Source organism: Musca domestica, unplaced genomic scaffold (assembly GCF_030504385.1).
Source record: "Musca domestica strain aabys unplaced genomic scaffold, Musca_domestica.polishedcontigs.V.1.1 1, whole genome shotgun sequence".
NCBI classification, from domain to species: Eukaryota; Metazoa; Arthropoda; class Insecta; order Diptera; family Muscidae; genus Musca; species Musca domestica.
This window is the reverse complement of record NW_026712114.1, coordinates 17613122-17628402: the sequence shown is the minus strand read 5'-3', so window position 1 is coordinate 17628402 and position 15281 is coordinate 17613122. Positions and strand designations below refer to the sequence as shown.

The 15281-nt window shown below is 37.2% G+C and overlaps 1 protein-coding gene across 1 annotated transcript in view; it reads left to right on the top strand.

Moving 5' to 3' along the window:
- The window catches only part of LOC101890091 (uncharacterized), a 303416-nt gene that overhangs the window by 233233 nt on the left and 54902 nt on the right, over positions 1-15281 (top strand). The window contains exon 8 of the mRNA XM_059119882.1: positions 10112-10168. Within this exon, the coding sequence (XP_058975865.1) occupies positions 10112-10168 (57 nt within the window). The remainder of the gene's footprint in view (positions 1-10111; positions 10169-15281) is intronic.

Sequence of the window (15281 nt, the reverse complement as noted above, 5' to 3'; positions counted from 1 at the left end):
ACAATAACTTAAACAGCTGTCAGACTAGTGGTTTAGATATGGCAGCAGTCTGAAGTTGGTTGCAGTTTTGTCATCTTACCCTGTATATATCTGCGAACCCCTTCTGGTATCTCACCTTTAAAGGGTCAAAATTTTCAATACTTTTATCTGTCATAACTTGCGAAACAGGTATCTAGATATTTCCCTCGACCAGAAACCTGGGATGATTATGGAATTTATGATTTGGCATTAAATTGGATATAAATTTTTGATTTTCTTGTAATTTTATGGTATGAAAATGGAAGACTTCCGTTGACCATATCTGGTACCTGACGCATTTTTTATCCTTTTTTTACAAATTATCACATATTTCATATAAAATGAAGAATATAGTCGATATAGTCCAAACCTGGCATTCACAATATTTATATCATATTTATTTAAGACCAATACGAAATGGCCAATATGGGCCCATTTCTTCGGAACCTACTCCATAGAGGGTAATATATTCGAATAATCATAACATAAGTCAAAATATATCTAAAAATCGAACATTGGGTTGAGGGTATACATCTGTTGGCTAAACCGACTGATACTTTTTAACTTGTTTTAAGGCTAATTTTATCATTGGAAAATATCATACCATAATTCCTCTTGTTTCTTTTCAATCTCTCCCAAATTGGCCTCAGCTTTAATTTTCCCACAGTTTTTTAAGCAATCTCTCAACCGAAATGTATCCAATCAACCCTCACATGGATTTTGCATCAAGTGTTTAAAGTAAAATTTAATGTAAATATTTTCTTGTTGTTGTGTGTGTGTGTGTGTCTGTTTTTACCTTTTTTTCCTCTTCAACCCCACTCATGGCAACATAATCAGAATGATGAGGATGTCGATGACGCCGTAGAAGATGCAAAGTCATGTAAACGACACGGCATAGAAGCTGGGTGCACTTGTTTGGCTATAATGTAATATGTAGAAGGAGGGTGGGAGAAGAAAAAAAATGACACCAACAAAAATTGCCTTACAAGGATACACTTTAACTTTGGGCAAACATCAGAGATTCTTCAAACACAAAAACATACACAAACACATACACATGCATTCACCATGCTCACCCACATTAGGTACATCCCTGTTTCAGCTCCGTTTTTTTCTTTGTTTTTTTTTTGTGAACAGGACACTTGTCTGCTTTGGTGGCAGGTTTTTGTCTTTATTTAAAGTTTAGCTCATGTCTTACTTTTTGTTGTTGTTGTTGCTGCCGTTGCCGTAATGTTTGTTGGTTTTCCCATTATTTTGTTGTTGTTGTTGTTGTTTTTGTCAACATTGTCTCGTCGACATCATGCGTGATGCCATGCTGCATGACGGCGTGCATGGAGCATGCATGTCGTTTCATTTGGCCCAACGTTCGTTGTTCGTTTCATGGACTTTGCAACGGTTAGATGGTTAGAAGCCGGGGCGATGAGAGCATTTTCTTTTTTGTTTTGCGCTCTCCTTTAAGGAAGACGGCAGAGCCAACATTTAGGATTAGCAGTTAACCGTTTTGGTTGGCTCTGTATTTAGATTTCGGGCGGTTGTTTTTTTGCCTTTCACATGTTGGTACTTCCATTTGGTTATTTTGGTATGTCTGTCTCTCTATTTGCTTGGCCACATGCATATCCGTTTGCCTGTCTGTCTGTCTGCCAGCCTGCCTGCCGGTGTCCTATTTGTCTGCCTGCTGTTTCAACAGAAAATTCTTCCTTTAAGTTGCACTAAATATTGCTCGCTTGAGCAAATTTTTAACTCTTCTCATCAAATGTGATGCTGCTGCTGCTGCTCCTGTCTGTTGCATTTGCCGGGAAATTTTTTGTCCATTTCAACGGCGTCAGACCTGTTCTGTGTAACTTAAAAATACAAAATCAACGTTGCCTGTCTGTCTGTGTGTTTGTTGTTTTTTTAAGTGTATGTTTTTGTCACATCTGCAGCTATTACTTGATGATGCGAATTGTCCCCAACTCCTGCACTTCCCAGCTTTTTGCTCTTTCATTCTGCTGCTCTCTCTCTCGGTTTCCTATTATCCTGTTTTTGGTAGCATCAGCTTGTCTTGTATGTAAATGTTTGCTAAAAGTTTGCGACACTTTTCTTGTTTTTCTCAATTATTATTTTTTCCCAGATGATATGTATGGAAGGGTAGGGAGGGGGGGTATACTCGATATTAAATTCCTTTTGAAATTAACTGCACTGGTCTAAGGAGAACTACAGTTTGGAAATATTTGAGTTAAACATTAAATATAAATAAAATTAGACTCAGGCTTAATGGAGAGACGAAAATATCTGCTTACAGAAGACAAGGAGTTCTTGTCACAGAAGACCAGAAGGTCTTCTCACAGAAGAACAGTAAGACTTTTCACAGAAGACCGGTAAACCTTCTCACAGAAGACCAGAGGGTCTTCTCATAGAAGACGAGAAGGTCTTCTCACAGAAGACCAAAAGTTTTTTTCACCGCAGTCCAAAAGGTCTTCTTGTAGAATACCAAAGGTCCTTTAAGTAGAAGAGCAAAGGGGAACTGTCATTTAAGACCGGAAGGTCTTCGGGAATATTCTCATAGCAGATTAGACAAGGCCTTTTCATAGAGGATCAGAAGGTGATAAGAGTTTCCTATAGAAGACCAGAAGGTTGACTGAAAGGTCGGGGAATTCTAGGTCTGGGAATTCTAGCTACAAGTTTCAAATCTTTGAAAATCAGATATGGTTATTATGGTTGAAGATTTCGGCAGAGAAAACTGCAAATCCTTTTTTGCCTTTAAATTTGAATGTAGACCGGTATAGACCATAGAATTGCACTGATTTCCAAAGCTCTACATTTCGTCTTGATTTCCTTAGACACGAAGGATTAATTTTGACAATAATGATCCACTAATATATGTTCCTTCCTAATCGACCACCCTCCAAAGGTCAACAATTTGAATGATTTTCTTAAGACTTAGTACTTTCCCTTATTTGTGCCTGTGTTACAGCAAATGCGAAATTGCCCCACCCCTCCCTCTGCTGAGGTCTCCAAAACATGTGTCATACATAATTCACATATAAGCGGAGGAGAGCAACCGCTATAATCCAAACTGGATAAATAATAATGTAATGTCAAGCAAGCATGGGTAGTATTTGACCTGATCCTGCCCCACAATTCATTTAAATTTTTTCCACATTAGTTCAAGCGTAGAAATGAAATTCAGATTCCCAAGCTTTCAGATTCTTCCCTCACAAAAGCTCAAAAATGTGGAGTCGAGTCAAACAGTCGAACTTAGACTAGGAGCTAACTTGGAAAAAAAACCCCAAACTATCAACATTTCTAATGAATCGTTCACGTCTTCTGGTACCTCTTTTACAAAGAATCGACATATTTGATAATCATACAGGATTAGAACGCTATCATTTTTATTATTTTTTTTAATTTTAATGAATGAAAGCAAAAAATGTCGGTTCGAACTGGTCACCTTTAGCACGAATTATGGCCTTCGAAGCGCTTGCTTGGGTTAATTGACACTCTGGTATTTTTTAGTGGTAACCTTGCTTTCCAAAATACTCCTGACACAATAGCCCAACGGTAGCGATTGGTGTCTGGAGATTTTGGTGGCCATAGTGCCCTGAAAATGAAGCGAGGAACCTCATTTTGTAACCATTCTTGGATGGCGCGTGCTGAGTGCGATCTGCAGCTAAAATCTTTGCGTGCCCAAGGATTTAATACATCCTCCAGAATATTTTTGCGATAATATTCAGCATTTATTCTAATGCCAAGGGCGATTAATACGAGCGGAGAGCGACCATCGGCTGTTATGACGGCCCACACCATCACCATGACCGGTGCTTGAGTTCAGATGGCCAAACTTAAGTGCACATTTTCAGCTGACCTCTTTGGCAAGTAAACACGCTCATTTGTTTGTTTACAAACTGCTGGACAACGAATGTTTTTCATCGAAGAAAACCAAATTCGGCAGTTCACCACTTTCGGCCAAGCGAAGCAACTCTTTAGCACTTTTGAGTATATTTTATTTCTGTTGCGGTGTAAGTTCTTGCACTTTTTGGAATTTCAATGGCTTTACCCCGAGCTCATTTTTCAATATTTGCCGGATGGAATATTGCGATATGTTCAGTTCACGAGCCACTTTACTTTTCGAACCATTTCTGTTGATGTTGCTGTTTTCTTCCGTCCACTTACGAGCGATGGTACGAGACATAAAAGATGTATTCACATTTAAATGCTGGAGTGTTCTAAGGATAGCCACTTGTGGTTTTCCAGCCAAATATAAAGAAATCACACTATTACGCGTGAATTCCATAATGAATAACTTTTTTTCTGGAAAATTCTCACCAAAATGCTTTTGTACGCTGGTAAAGAATATAATGAGCTGTCACTGAAATAATTTTAACAGCTGTCGGACGAGTGGTCTTCTCTGGTTCTTCCATAAATACCAAATGGTCTCGTTACATAAAAAAAGGTATTTTCACAGGAGATTAGAAGATCTTCCAGACCAGAACGTCTTGTCATAGAAGATCAGAAGGTCTCATAAAATTTCTGATTTTGTTATAATGGAAGATGAGAACGTCTTTAAACAATTTTTATACAGAAAAACAAAGGATTTTAATTAAAAATCCGGAAGATCTTCAAATAGAAGACCCCTCATAGAAGACCAGAAGCTCTTCCCAAAAAATCCAAGAAGGTATCGTGGAAAACCAAAGTTATTTTTTACATGAGATCGTAGAATCGTAGAACGTAGGTTTCCTCATAAAAGGCTATCTCTTATAAAGACATAAATTACTTTTAAGTATGGGAAATATTTGACAACTCCTTCTGATCCCGCCCTAATACAAACATCATATTTTTTATGCCCTCAACCGTACTGTGGAGGTGATATTAACTTTGTCATTTCATTTGTTACTCCTCGTAATACTTATGTCAGACCCAACAAGGTAAAATTCTAAGACGATTTAGCGCTATCCGACTCTCTGGTTATGTTTGTAAAGGAACCATGTCGGTCCACGTTTTCCTATAGCCCCCTTATAACGATATCCACCGATATTCGATATTTTGTATCAAGTTTGACGATACTTTGTTTCAAGTTTGATGGAACTGTTTCTATTTGAAGGTCGGAATCACCTATGACAAAAAATTACTCATGGAGGACCTCGTCATAGTATAGCCTCCATAAAACGTTTTTCATTTGAGTTGTATTTTTGGATGGAATTTCTTTAAAATTTTTCAAGTTTCAATGGTGTAGGGTATTAAAAATTCGGTTCAGCCGAACTTAAATTTTCCAGTCCCAAAATGTTCATACAAGATACATAAGTCAAGTACCCCATAATTTTTACACCAGACATGGGTTAGGTGTGGACATGGAAAATATTGTTCTCATGTTGTCAAAGGATCAACATTTTTACAGTCGTATTTCTTATGAAATTCGATATTGTTTCAGTTTCAGATCTGTATATTATATCGACAATCATTTGACGTTCCGCAGGAAATACATGGTTGTCCATATTCGACGGACCCATCTGGCAACGCCATAACTTTTGACAGAGATGTCACATCGCTTAATGACATACCGCGTTTGAAGCGTCTGTCCAAGCAGATTTTTACCATGAACCAATGCACGCCACGCGAGCGCTCTGAAATAGTTGAAATTTACATTCAACAGAAGAAGTCAATTGTGAAAACTCAACGTGCTTTTAAAACATTAAAAAATGTGAGAAGTGCGCCTTCTAAGAACACCATTAAGCGTTTATGCCAAAAATTTGCGACTGGTAAGGCTCTTTCTAATCCGAAGAGGCCACATAAAAGTCGACAAAGGCGATCGGCCGAGAATATCGCTGCCGCACGAGCCAGTGTTGAGATGTCCCCAAGAACATCCCAAAAACGCCGTTCTCAGCAGTTGGGTATGGATCGGTCCACTTTACAATGGATTATTCGCATTGATTTGCATTTGTTCCCGTACAAAATTCAATTGACGCAAAGAATGTTGCCTGCGGACAGGCCTCGTCGATTGGAATGGGCCCAAAGAGTCATGGGTCCGTCGAATATGGGCAATAAATTATTGCTCCGTCCCAAAACCTGTAAGAATATACAAAATTTTTAATTTTTTGTTTTTAAAATTTTTAAAGTTTTCATAAAGTGAAATGCTGAGGATGTTTGTTAGACGGAACATCGACTGAGCCTTTCTAATATGTGTGAAGATTTCTCATCCCTCAAAAGCACAGTTATAGGATTATGTCTTTATTATGTCCCACATTAAGACATAATATTGGGCTTTAGAGGTAATATTCCCTAAGACTTGCATTTTGTTCTATTCCTTCCACAAAAAGGTTCTTTTGAAACCCTAACCTATTAGATGTTGTTAGCCAATATCATACTTTTTGTTAATTCCGAGCCCATCGATTTTTTCATACATTGTCTCCTCACTTGCCCTTGTTCATTTTCCATTTACTTGTCATTTTCCCGATATTACAGCTTTTGTTATTTAATTTTTTTTTTTCAATATTTTCCTTCAAACTGTTCATGATGTTGTCTCCTAAAGTTGGTAATTTTATTTCAACGTATGTGTGTTGCGATTTTTTTCCGGGTTCAGGATATGCCACTACTTCGACTGGTACTTAAATTGCCCTGCTTTTTTGGTGTGATACCTACCTCTTCTCTTTTTCATCTGCTCTTGGTTTTTGGTGTTGTAGTTGTTTTGTTGTCGCAAAGTATAGTTTTCAATGTTTGTGTTGTTAAAGTGTTTTAATCTCTCTACTCGTCCTATTTTTTTGAGTTGAGTTAGTTCTCTGTGTGTGTAAGTGTGTGGTGTGATGTGTTACTGCGGTGTGTGTGTGTCTCTGTAAGTGTGAGTGCGTGCGTGTGTCGCTTGTTTGGTGCCTGTCCTAAAAGAATCTTTTGTCGTCTTTTTATTTGAGCTTCTAATTTTCAAGTTAAGAGAGAGAGAGCACAGCAAAATAAGTGTGGTATGCTTGCGCATACCGCACACTTTGTAAATTGTTTTACACTTGTCGGCGTTTTGTTGATGTTGCTGTTGATGGCTGACTGGCTGGCTGTTTGCTATTGCTAACACGATGCTTGTGCCACTGCCGCAGCTCCTGCTGCACGATGTTCTAAAAATGCCTTATCATTTAAATGCAATAACCAAACTATAAGTACACTTTGCTACTTTGCGACTACTTTTCTTGCATATCATCATTGCTATCAGCAACACCATTCCTGTTGTCGTCGTCGCCGTTGCCATCATCGCTGCCCGTCCTTCTCGTCGTTGTCTAATATCAGTGGCAAAAGGCTTACATTGTTATTGCCTTCCCCTCCGAACTCCTCCATTCCATCAGATCCTTTCATGTCCTGTCTGTCTAGAAGTCTTCCTTGCTTGCTTGCCTAGTAGTTTCCTTCCATCGCTGCCACATTTAAAGTTTCTTCCTTTGCAATGTTGCTGAGCAGAGTTCTTTTTTTTTGTAGTTGTTTCTGCTGTTGCTATTGTTTTTGTTGCTGTTTTTTTTTTTCCTCCTTATTTATTCTTTGTAAGTTCGGTTTTGCCATGGGTTTTCTATGTGGAAAAGTTCATTTTAATTAAGTATAAATTACAGTTGTGCGTTGTGCGGGTGTCAAAATGGTACTCAAGCGATTTACAGCAACAAAACCAAAAACCCAACGAACAGCAAAGAGAAAATTGTTCCAAGACACATTGTCTTGAATTGCTGGTGTGCATTAGCCAAGAGACACAAGGCGACGGCGGCAGAGGCGGGGGATGGCGCGCGGTAAAAGGTGTTACAGTTATTAGTATTGTTTGCAAGCTTCTTATAAAAACCGCTTGCCATGTTGCAGCACATAAATTTATGACTAAGCATACCTATTTAGAGCATTCTCGGCTCTCTAATATGCTTACAGTGTATGCAATTTTCGAAAGTTTAATAAAAAAATGAGAAAATAAAACAGGCACCCATATATACACACAAATTTTTAAGGAGTTAATTTGAAGAGAAAATTGACATGGAAGGTATTTTTTATTTTTTAAAAGAGAAATGAATTATGAAAAAAAAAATAAAAAGGTGTTCGGCTGGGAATAACTGTCAATTATAGCCAAATTAATTATTTAAAAATTCTCGGTTGATCTTGTATTCTATAGAAGAAAAGACCCTCGGAGGGTCTTCTATTGCATAGCAGAAAAGGCTATCGGAGGGTCTTCTATTCTATAGAAGAAAAGACCCTCGGAGGGTCTTCTATCCTATAGATGAAAAGACCCTCTGAGGGTCTTCTATCCTATAGAAGAAAAGACCTCTGAGGGTCTTCTATCCTATAGAAGAAAAGACCCTCGCAGGGTCTTCTATCCTATAGAAGAAAAGACCCTCGTAGGGTCTTCTATTCTATAGAAGAAAAAACCCTCGGAGGGTCTTCTATTCTATAGAAGAAAAGACCCTCGGAGGGTCTTCTATTCTATAGAGGAAAAGACCCTCGGAGGGTCTTCTATTCTATAGAGGAAAAGACCCTCGGAGGGTCTTCTATTCTATAGAGGAAAAGACCCTCGGAGGGTCTTCTATTCTATAGAAGAAAAGACCCTCGGAGGGTCTTCTATTCTATAGAAGAAAAGGCCCTCGGAGGGAGAAGTCCTTCGAAGGTTCTTCTATAGCATAGAAGTCTCTTGAAGGGTATTTTATATAACAAAAGACCCTCAAAAGGGCTTCTATAGAATAGCAGTACCTCAAAGGGGCTTCTATGAAATAGCCCCCTCAAAGGGGCTTCTATAGAATAGAAGTCTCTCAAAGGGGCTTCTATAGAATAGAAGTCTCTCAAAGGGGCTTCTATAGAATAGAAGTCTCTCAAAGGGGCTTCTATAGAATAGAAGCCCCTCAAGGGAGCTTCTATAGAATAGAAGTCCCTCAAAGGGGTTTCTATAGAATAGAAGTACCTCAAAGGGGCTTCTATGAAATAGAAGACCCTCAAAGGGGTTTCTATAGAATAGAAGTACCTCAAAGGGGCTTCTATGAAATAGAAGACCCTCAAAGGGGCTTCTATAGAATAGAAGACCCTCAAAGGGGCTTCTATGAAATAGAGGACCCTCAAAGGGGCTTCTATAGAATAGAAGACCCTCAAAGGTGTTTCTATAGAATAGAAGGCCCTCAAAGGGGCTTCTATAGAATAGAAGGCCCTCACAGGGGCTTCTATAGAATAGAAGTCCCTCAAAGCGGCTTCTATAGAATAGAAGTCCCTCAAAGGGGCTTCTTTAGAGTATAAGTCCCTTAAAGGGGCTTCTATGGAATGTATGACACCCAAAGGGGTCTTCTATAGAATAAAATACCTTCAAAGTAGCTTCTATAGATTAAAAAACCTTCTTCTATAGAATAGAAGTCCCTCAAAGGGGCTTCTATAGAATCGAAGTCCCTCAAAGGGGCTTCTATGGAATAGGAGACCCTCAAAGGGGCTTCTATGAAATAGAAGACCCTCAAAGAGGCTTTTATGAAATAGAAGACCCTCAAACGGGCCTCTATGGAATAGAAGAACCTCAAAGGGCCTTCGATAGAATAGAAGACCTTCAAAGGGGCTTCTATAGAATAAAAGACTCTCAACGGGGCTACTATAGAATAAAAGACTCTCAACGGGGCTACTATAGAATAGAAGACCCTCAAAGGGACTTCTATGGAATTTAAGTCCCTCAAAATGACTTCTATGGTATTGAAGTCCCTTGAAGTATCTTCTATAGAATAAAAGACCCCCAAAGGGATCTTCTATGGAGGTGAATTTTTGGAAGGCCTTGAAACGGATTTCTGTAACCAAGTCCGTTTGAGGGTCTTTCTTTTTCTTGGAACTCTCTCAAGGGACTGCTTTACCTATTCAAATGATCACCACTGTAAACTGGTAGCATCTGTATTTGTCTCTGCATATGTGTAAGTGTGTCTCCATGATTACTATTATTATGGCAACTTTTACACACATAAGTTCTTCTTTTGCTTGAGCTGCAGCCGTTTCTTTTTTTTCTCTTGTTCTTCTTGTTGCTGTTCGCTTTCTAAATAGCAGTAATTGAATTTTGTTGTTTTTCCTACTTTATTGTCATTAAGATGCTGATTGTATTTTATTGTTGTTGTTCGCTCATACTATTCTCTCTCTGTCTCTGTTTTTTTATTTACAGTTAAAAGTACAAGAGGCAATGCGTAAAAAGGAGAAATTTCAACGAGAACATGAAGAGGTAAGTAAAGTGGCGGGGTCTACAATCATAAGCTGTGTAATGTTCGAGTGTATGTGTGGGTGGGAAATTTTCTCAAAGTATAGAATCCAGCCAGCCAACCATCCAAAAAAGAAGAAAAAAAGAAGCAACTTCTGACTGACTGCTCCGGATGCATATATGCTCTGACATAATGAAGAGCCTTATAATGCATAATTTAGTTATCGCATATTCCCATTGCACTTCTGTAGCTATTTCCAGTTGAATATGAATTTATCAGCATGATTGTGGTGATGTATGTTCCAGAGTGTGTGTGTGTATGGGCGGGTGTGTGCGTAAGAGGATTTTTCTTCCGGAGATGTGTGTCACAAAAATAATGTGGGTGGTTGTCTGTCTGTATATCTCAAGACAGACTCTATGGTTTGTTGGGCCATAAAATTCTAGACAACATGATTTCCATACAGACAGAATCGTATAGACAACGTTGCGTATACGCATCGTTGCACATTACCACAATTATTCGAACCAATGAACGAACAACTGAATGCACGCACACACACACGCCAACAATTTCCAGTCAGCTACCCAACCAACTTTCATTTCCAAAGGATAAAGTTTGCAATGGCAATTACTCATAGATAAATATTAGTTAGTTAGAATGATAGAATCAGGAAATAGTAATTTCAAGTCTCTTATTATTTATTCAATTTGTTGAATAATATTTTTCATAGGAACATTTTTTTTTTCAATTTCAATTTGTTGTTTCTTTCTTTCTTGTTTTTTTTTGCAAGGCCTATAATTAATTGAAATAATAATCATTTTTCATAAAATGATTTAATTTAGTTTTGGCAGTTTGTGAATGTGAAATGGAATTTTAATAAGAGACAATGAATCAACATTTTTACGGCAACAGCTGCAGCTACAGATATAATAAATTGTGGTAGCGAATAAATTAACTTCAATATTATGGTGCATTCGTGATGGGCATAAATTATGGGGAGAGCGAGAGAGTTATTTTAATATATGTGAGCATTAAATTATATTTAATTTTTTTAATTATTTTAAATTAATGTGGAGTGGAAAATTTGACTTTTTAATTAGAAGAAAAAATTGTCCTATCATTGAATAGAATGACCAAGAGCCTATAGTAGACGTAGAGTAGGGCTGAGGAGTTAAGCCAATGTTGATCAAACTTCTATTCCGGAACTCGACTCCACATTTTTAAAAACATTCGGAGTAGGATACCTTGAAATCGAACAGTGTTGGTATATTTGTTCGGGATGCCATAGTATTTTGTTGTTGTAAAATGGTCAGGCATAATCCCATACTTGTTGTTTACAAAAAACATTTGTTTATTTGTGGATAACGATGGTAATGTTTAACAGGGGGTAAGGTAAGGAAAATCTAGGATTCGAAAAGAGCCACCTAACCTCATAAGTTCCAATTTTTTTGTTTGGGATATTATCCACCCCCCTTCGTCAATTTTGTTCGGGATGTCATAGTATTTTGTTGTTGCAAAATGGTTAGGCTTTATCCCATACTTGTTGTTTTTATAAAATCCTTACATTTAAGGAATATGGAGTCTTTGGCAATCATTATGTTCAAAAATTATTTTGTTCAGAAATTTTAAACCTCAAACGAGCCCCCAAAGGGGTCTTTTTAGTCCTTTTTTTCAAAATATTGTTAAAAAAAATCCCTAAAAAGCGTTCGTAGCCTGTTAAAATATTCCACAAAATTATTTTACATTAAATTCTACTATAAGTCCCAGAGTATATTAGAGTCTAAATCTAAAATAAACACCGGAAATTCATAAATACTAAAATGATTGGAATGGATTTGCTTGAATTGGTCACCTTTGGCACGAATTATGGCTTTCAGACGGCCAATGAAACCGTCACACACTGCCTGAATGTTGCTCTGCGGTATTTAACCCATTCTCGTGGATATTAAAATCAAGTCTGCAAAAAAAAAAAAAGCGAAAATACAGGGTGAGATAAAATAACTACAACAAAGTCAAACGCCATAATTTGTACATTTTTTTTTTTAAATTTTCTTGAATGAAAGCAAAACATGTCGGAAATAGCTTAAAACTTTAGATTAAGTTTAGATTTTTTCGAATTAGTCACCTTTTGGTGCGAATTATGGCCTTCAAACCGCAAATGAAACCGTCACACGCAGCCCGAACGTTGCTCTGCGGACCATTCCCGGCGAAGCGCCTGCTTGAGGTGATCGACACTTTGGTATTTTTTCGTGCCAATCTTGCTTTCCAAAATACTCCAGACACAATAGTCCAACGGATTGGTATCCAGAGATTTTAATATTCGGCATTTATTCTGATGCCACGTTCGATTAATACGAACGTAGAGCGACCATCGGCTGTTATGGCGGCCCACATCATCACCATGGCCGGCGCTTGAGTTCTGGTGGCCAACCGAAGGTTCACATTTTCAGCTGACCTCTTTGGCAAGTAAACACGATCATTTTGTTTGTTTACAAACTGCTGGACAATGATTATTTTCTCATCGGAGAAAACCAAATTCGACAGTTCACCACTTTCGGCCAAGCGAAGCAACTCTTTAGCCTTTTTTAGTCTATTTTCTTTCTGTTGCGGTGTAAGTTCTTGCGCCTTTTGGAATTTCAATGGCTTTACTCCGAGCTCATTTTTCAATATTTGCCGAATGGAATATTGCGATATGATCAATTCACGAGCCGCCATTTTTCGGCCCCTGCGACGCGGGTTTCGATCAAGTTGCTTCTTTACTTTTCGAACCATTTCTGCAGATGTTGATGTTTTCTTCCGTTCACTTCCTTGACGTCGGGCTGCGCTACCAGTATCACTGTAACGAGCCATGGTACGAGACACAAGAGATTTATTCATATTTAAATTTTGGAGTGCTCTAACGATAGCCACCTTTGGTTTTCCAGCCAAATATAAAGAAATCACACTATCACGATTGAATTCCACCACGAATAACTTTTTTTCTGGAAAATTCTCACCAAACTGCTTTTGTATGCTTGTAAATAATATAATGATCTGTCACTGGAATAATTTTAACAGCTGTTGGACGTGTGGCTTAGAAATGACAGCAGTGTTAAGTTTGTTGCAGTTTTTGTTATCTCACCCTGAATAGCAACTGGAGAATGAAGAAAAAAACAATAGAATTCTTTTTTGACCCTAACCCCAAATCCTTGCTGAATTTCATGAGGGTTGAGTTATAATTGCAATCAGTAGCGTGGTTACAAGTTAACATGCCAGATGGGCGGCCGGACACATATAACTAGGTCCACTCATCTCGGCGAGATGGTAAGATCAATATAAAACATAGTGGGCCTAGGACCAATATTTCGAGGTGTTACAAACTTTTTAGTCCAATCAATCTTGTAATTCCCCAATACATAGTATTGTAGGCTATAAAAATTTAAAAAAAATATTTTTTAAATCCACGTTTAAAGCTGGAAAGGCCCTGAAAAATATTTTTTTAATCCACGTTTATGGCTGGAAAGGCCCTTAAAAATATTTTTTTAAATCCACGTTTATGGCTGGAAAGGCCCTTAAAAATACATATTTTTTTAAATCCACGTTTATGGCTGGAAAGGCACTTAGAAATATTTTTTTCTTAATCCACGTTTATGGCAGGAGAGGCCCTTAAAGAATTTTTTTAAATCCACGTTTATGGCTGGAAAGGCCCTTAAAAATATATATATATTTTTTAAATCCAAGTTTATGGCTGGAAAGGCTCTAAAAATATTTTTTTAATCCACGTCTGTGCCTTAAAAGGCCCTTTACACATTTTTTTTTTTTTAAATCCGCGTTCATGGCTGGAAAGGCCATTAAAAAGTAGTTTTATAAATCCATGTCTATGCCTTAAAAGACCCTTAAGAAATATTTTTAAAAATCCACGGTGACTTAAAAATCTACGATTACGTCTTAAAAGGTCTTTAAAAAATATTTTTAAAATCCACGGTTATGCTTTAAACAGCCCCTAAGAAATATTTTTATAAATCCACGTTTATGCTTTAAAAGGTCCTTAAGAAATATTTTTAAAGATCTACGTTCATGTCTGGAAAGGACCTTAAGAAATATTTTTAAAAATCCACGTTTATGCTTTAAAGGACCCTTAGAGAGATTTTTAAAAATCCAGGTTTATGAATTAGATGGTTCTTGAAAAAATCTTTAAATTATGAGCAGAAAAGTCATCATCCTTAGAAAAATTGGTTTGAAATAATTAATAAAAAATTGATCTTAGAAAAACAGAAAAATATTCCTGATTTGTAATTTTTGTTCTGATTCCTAAAGATTTTATCGACAATAAATTCTGAGAAAATTTTCAATTTGAAGTTTTGTCATGGAGACTAAACAGTGTGATTACCCCTAAATAAATATTATTTCTTAATATTTATTTGAAATAGCATAAATGGCCATTAGAGCTATGGGGCGTATGAGAAATATTTCATTTCCCAAATGTTGCGTATACGCACCCTTCTATATCCCAATATCATTTATTTAGATGTTCAACGAATATATTTTTTACTGAGCAAAGGGAAATCTTTTCTGGTATAATTTGATTATATTTGCTTACCGTGGGCTTCTTATCGTTTGATTTCGGGTCAATCCGGACATTATCGTATTATTTCTGGCATTACATCCATATTTATAGAAAAGTAATACTCTCCTCATGATATGCCAATAATCTCATATCTTTCTCTTCGTACCCCACTGCGTATGTGGAACATTTAAACTGTCTCTGTATTGCGTATACGCACCCATAAACCACCTAATATCATAATCCTCATAAGGTAGCTACTAGCTCTGGCTCATGATTTTGCAGATTTTTATATTCATCTATGCGTATCTAATGCTTTCATTCTCTCGAGTTATGCAAACACATTCTATGTGCATGTGTTTATGTGTGTGTTTGTATGACTATTATAATGTCTATTATGCAATTGCAGTGCAATATTAAATGAAATTTTCCATTTGAATGTTTGAGCGTAAAATCCTTTGAATTCTAGGTCATCCAGTCAGTGCATGACAGGTAGTTGATAATATTAAATAAAAAAGATGTCGTGTGTGTGTGTGTATGTGTGAATGGAAGAGAGAGACAATAAAGTGAAATTCATAAAATAGAAATCTGTA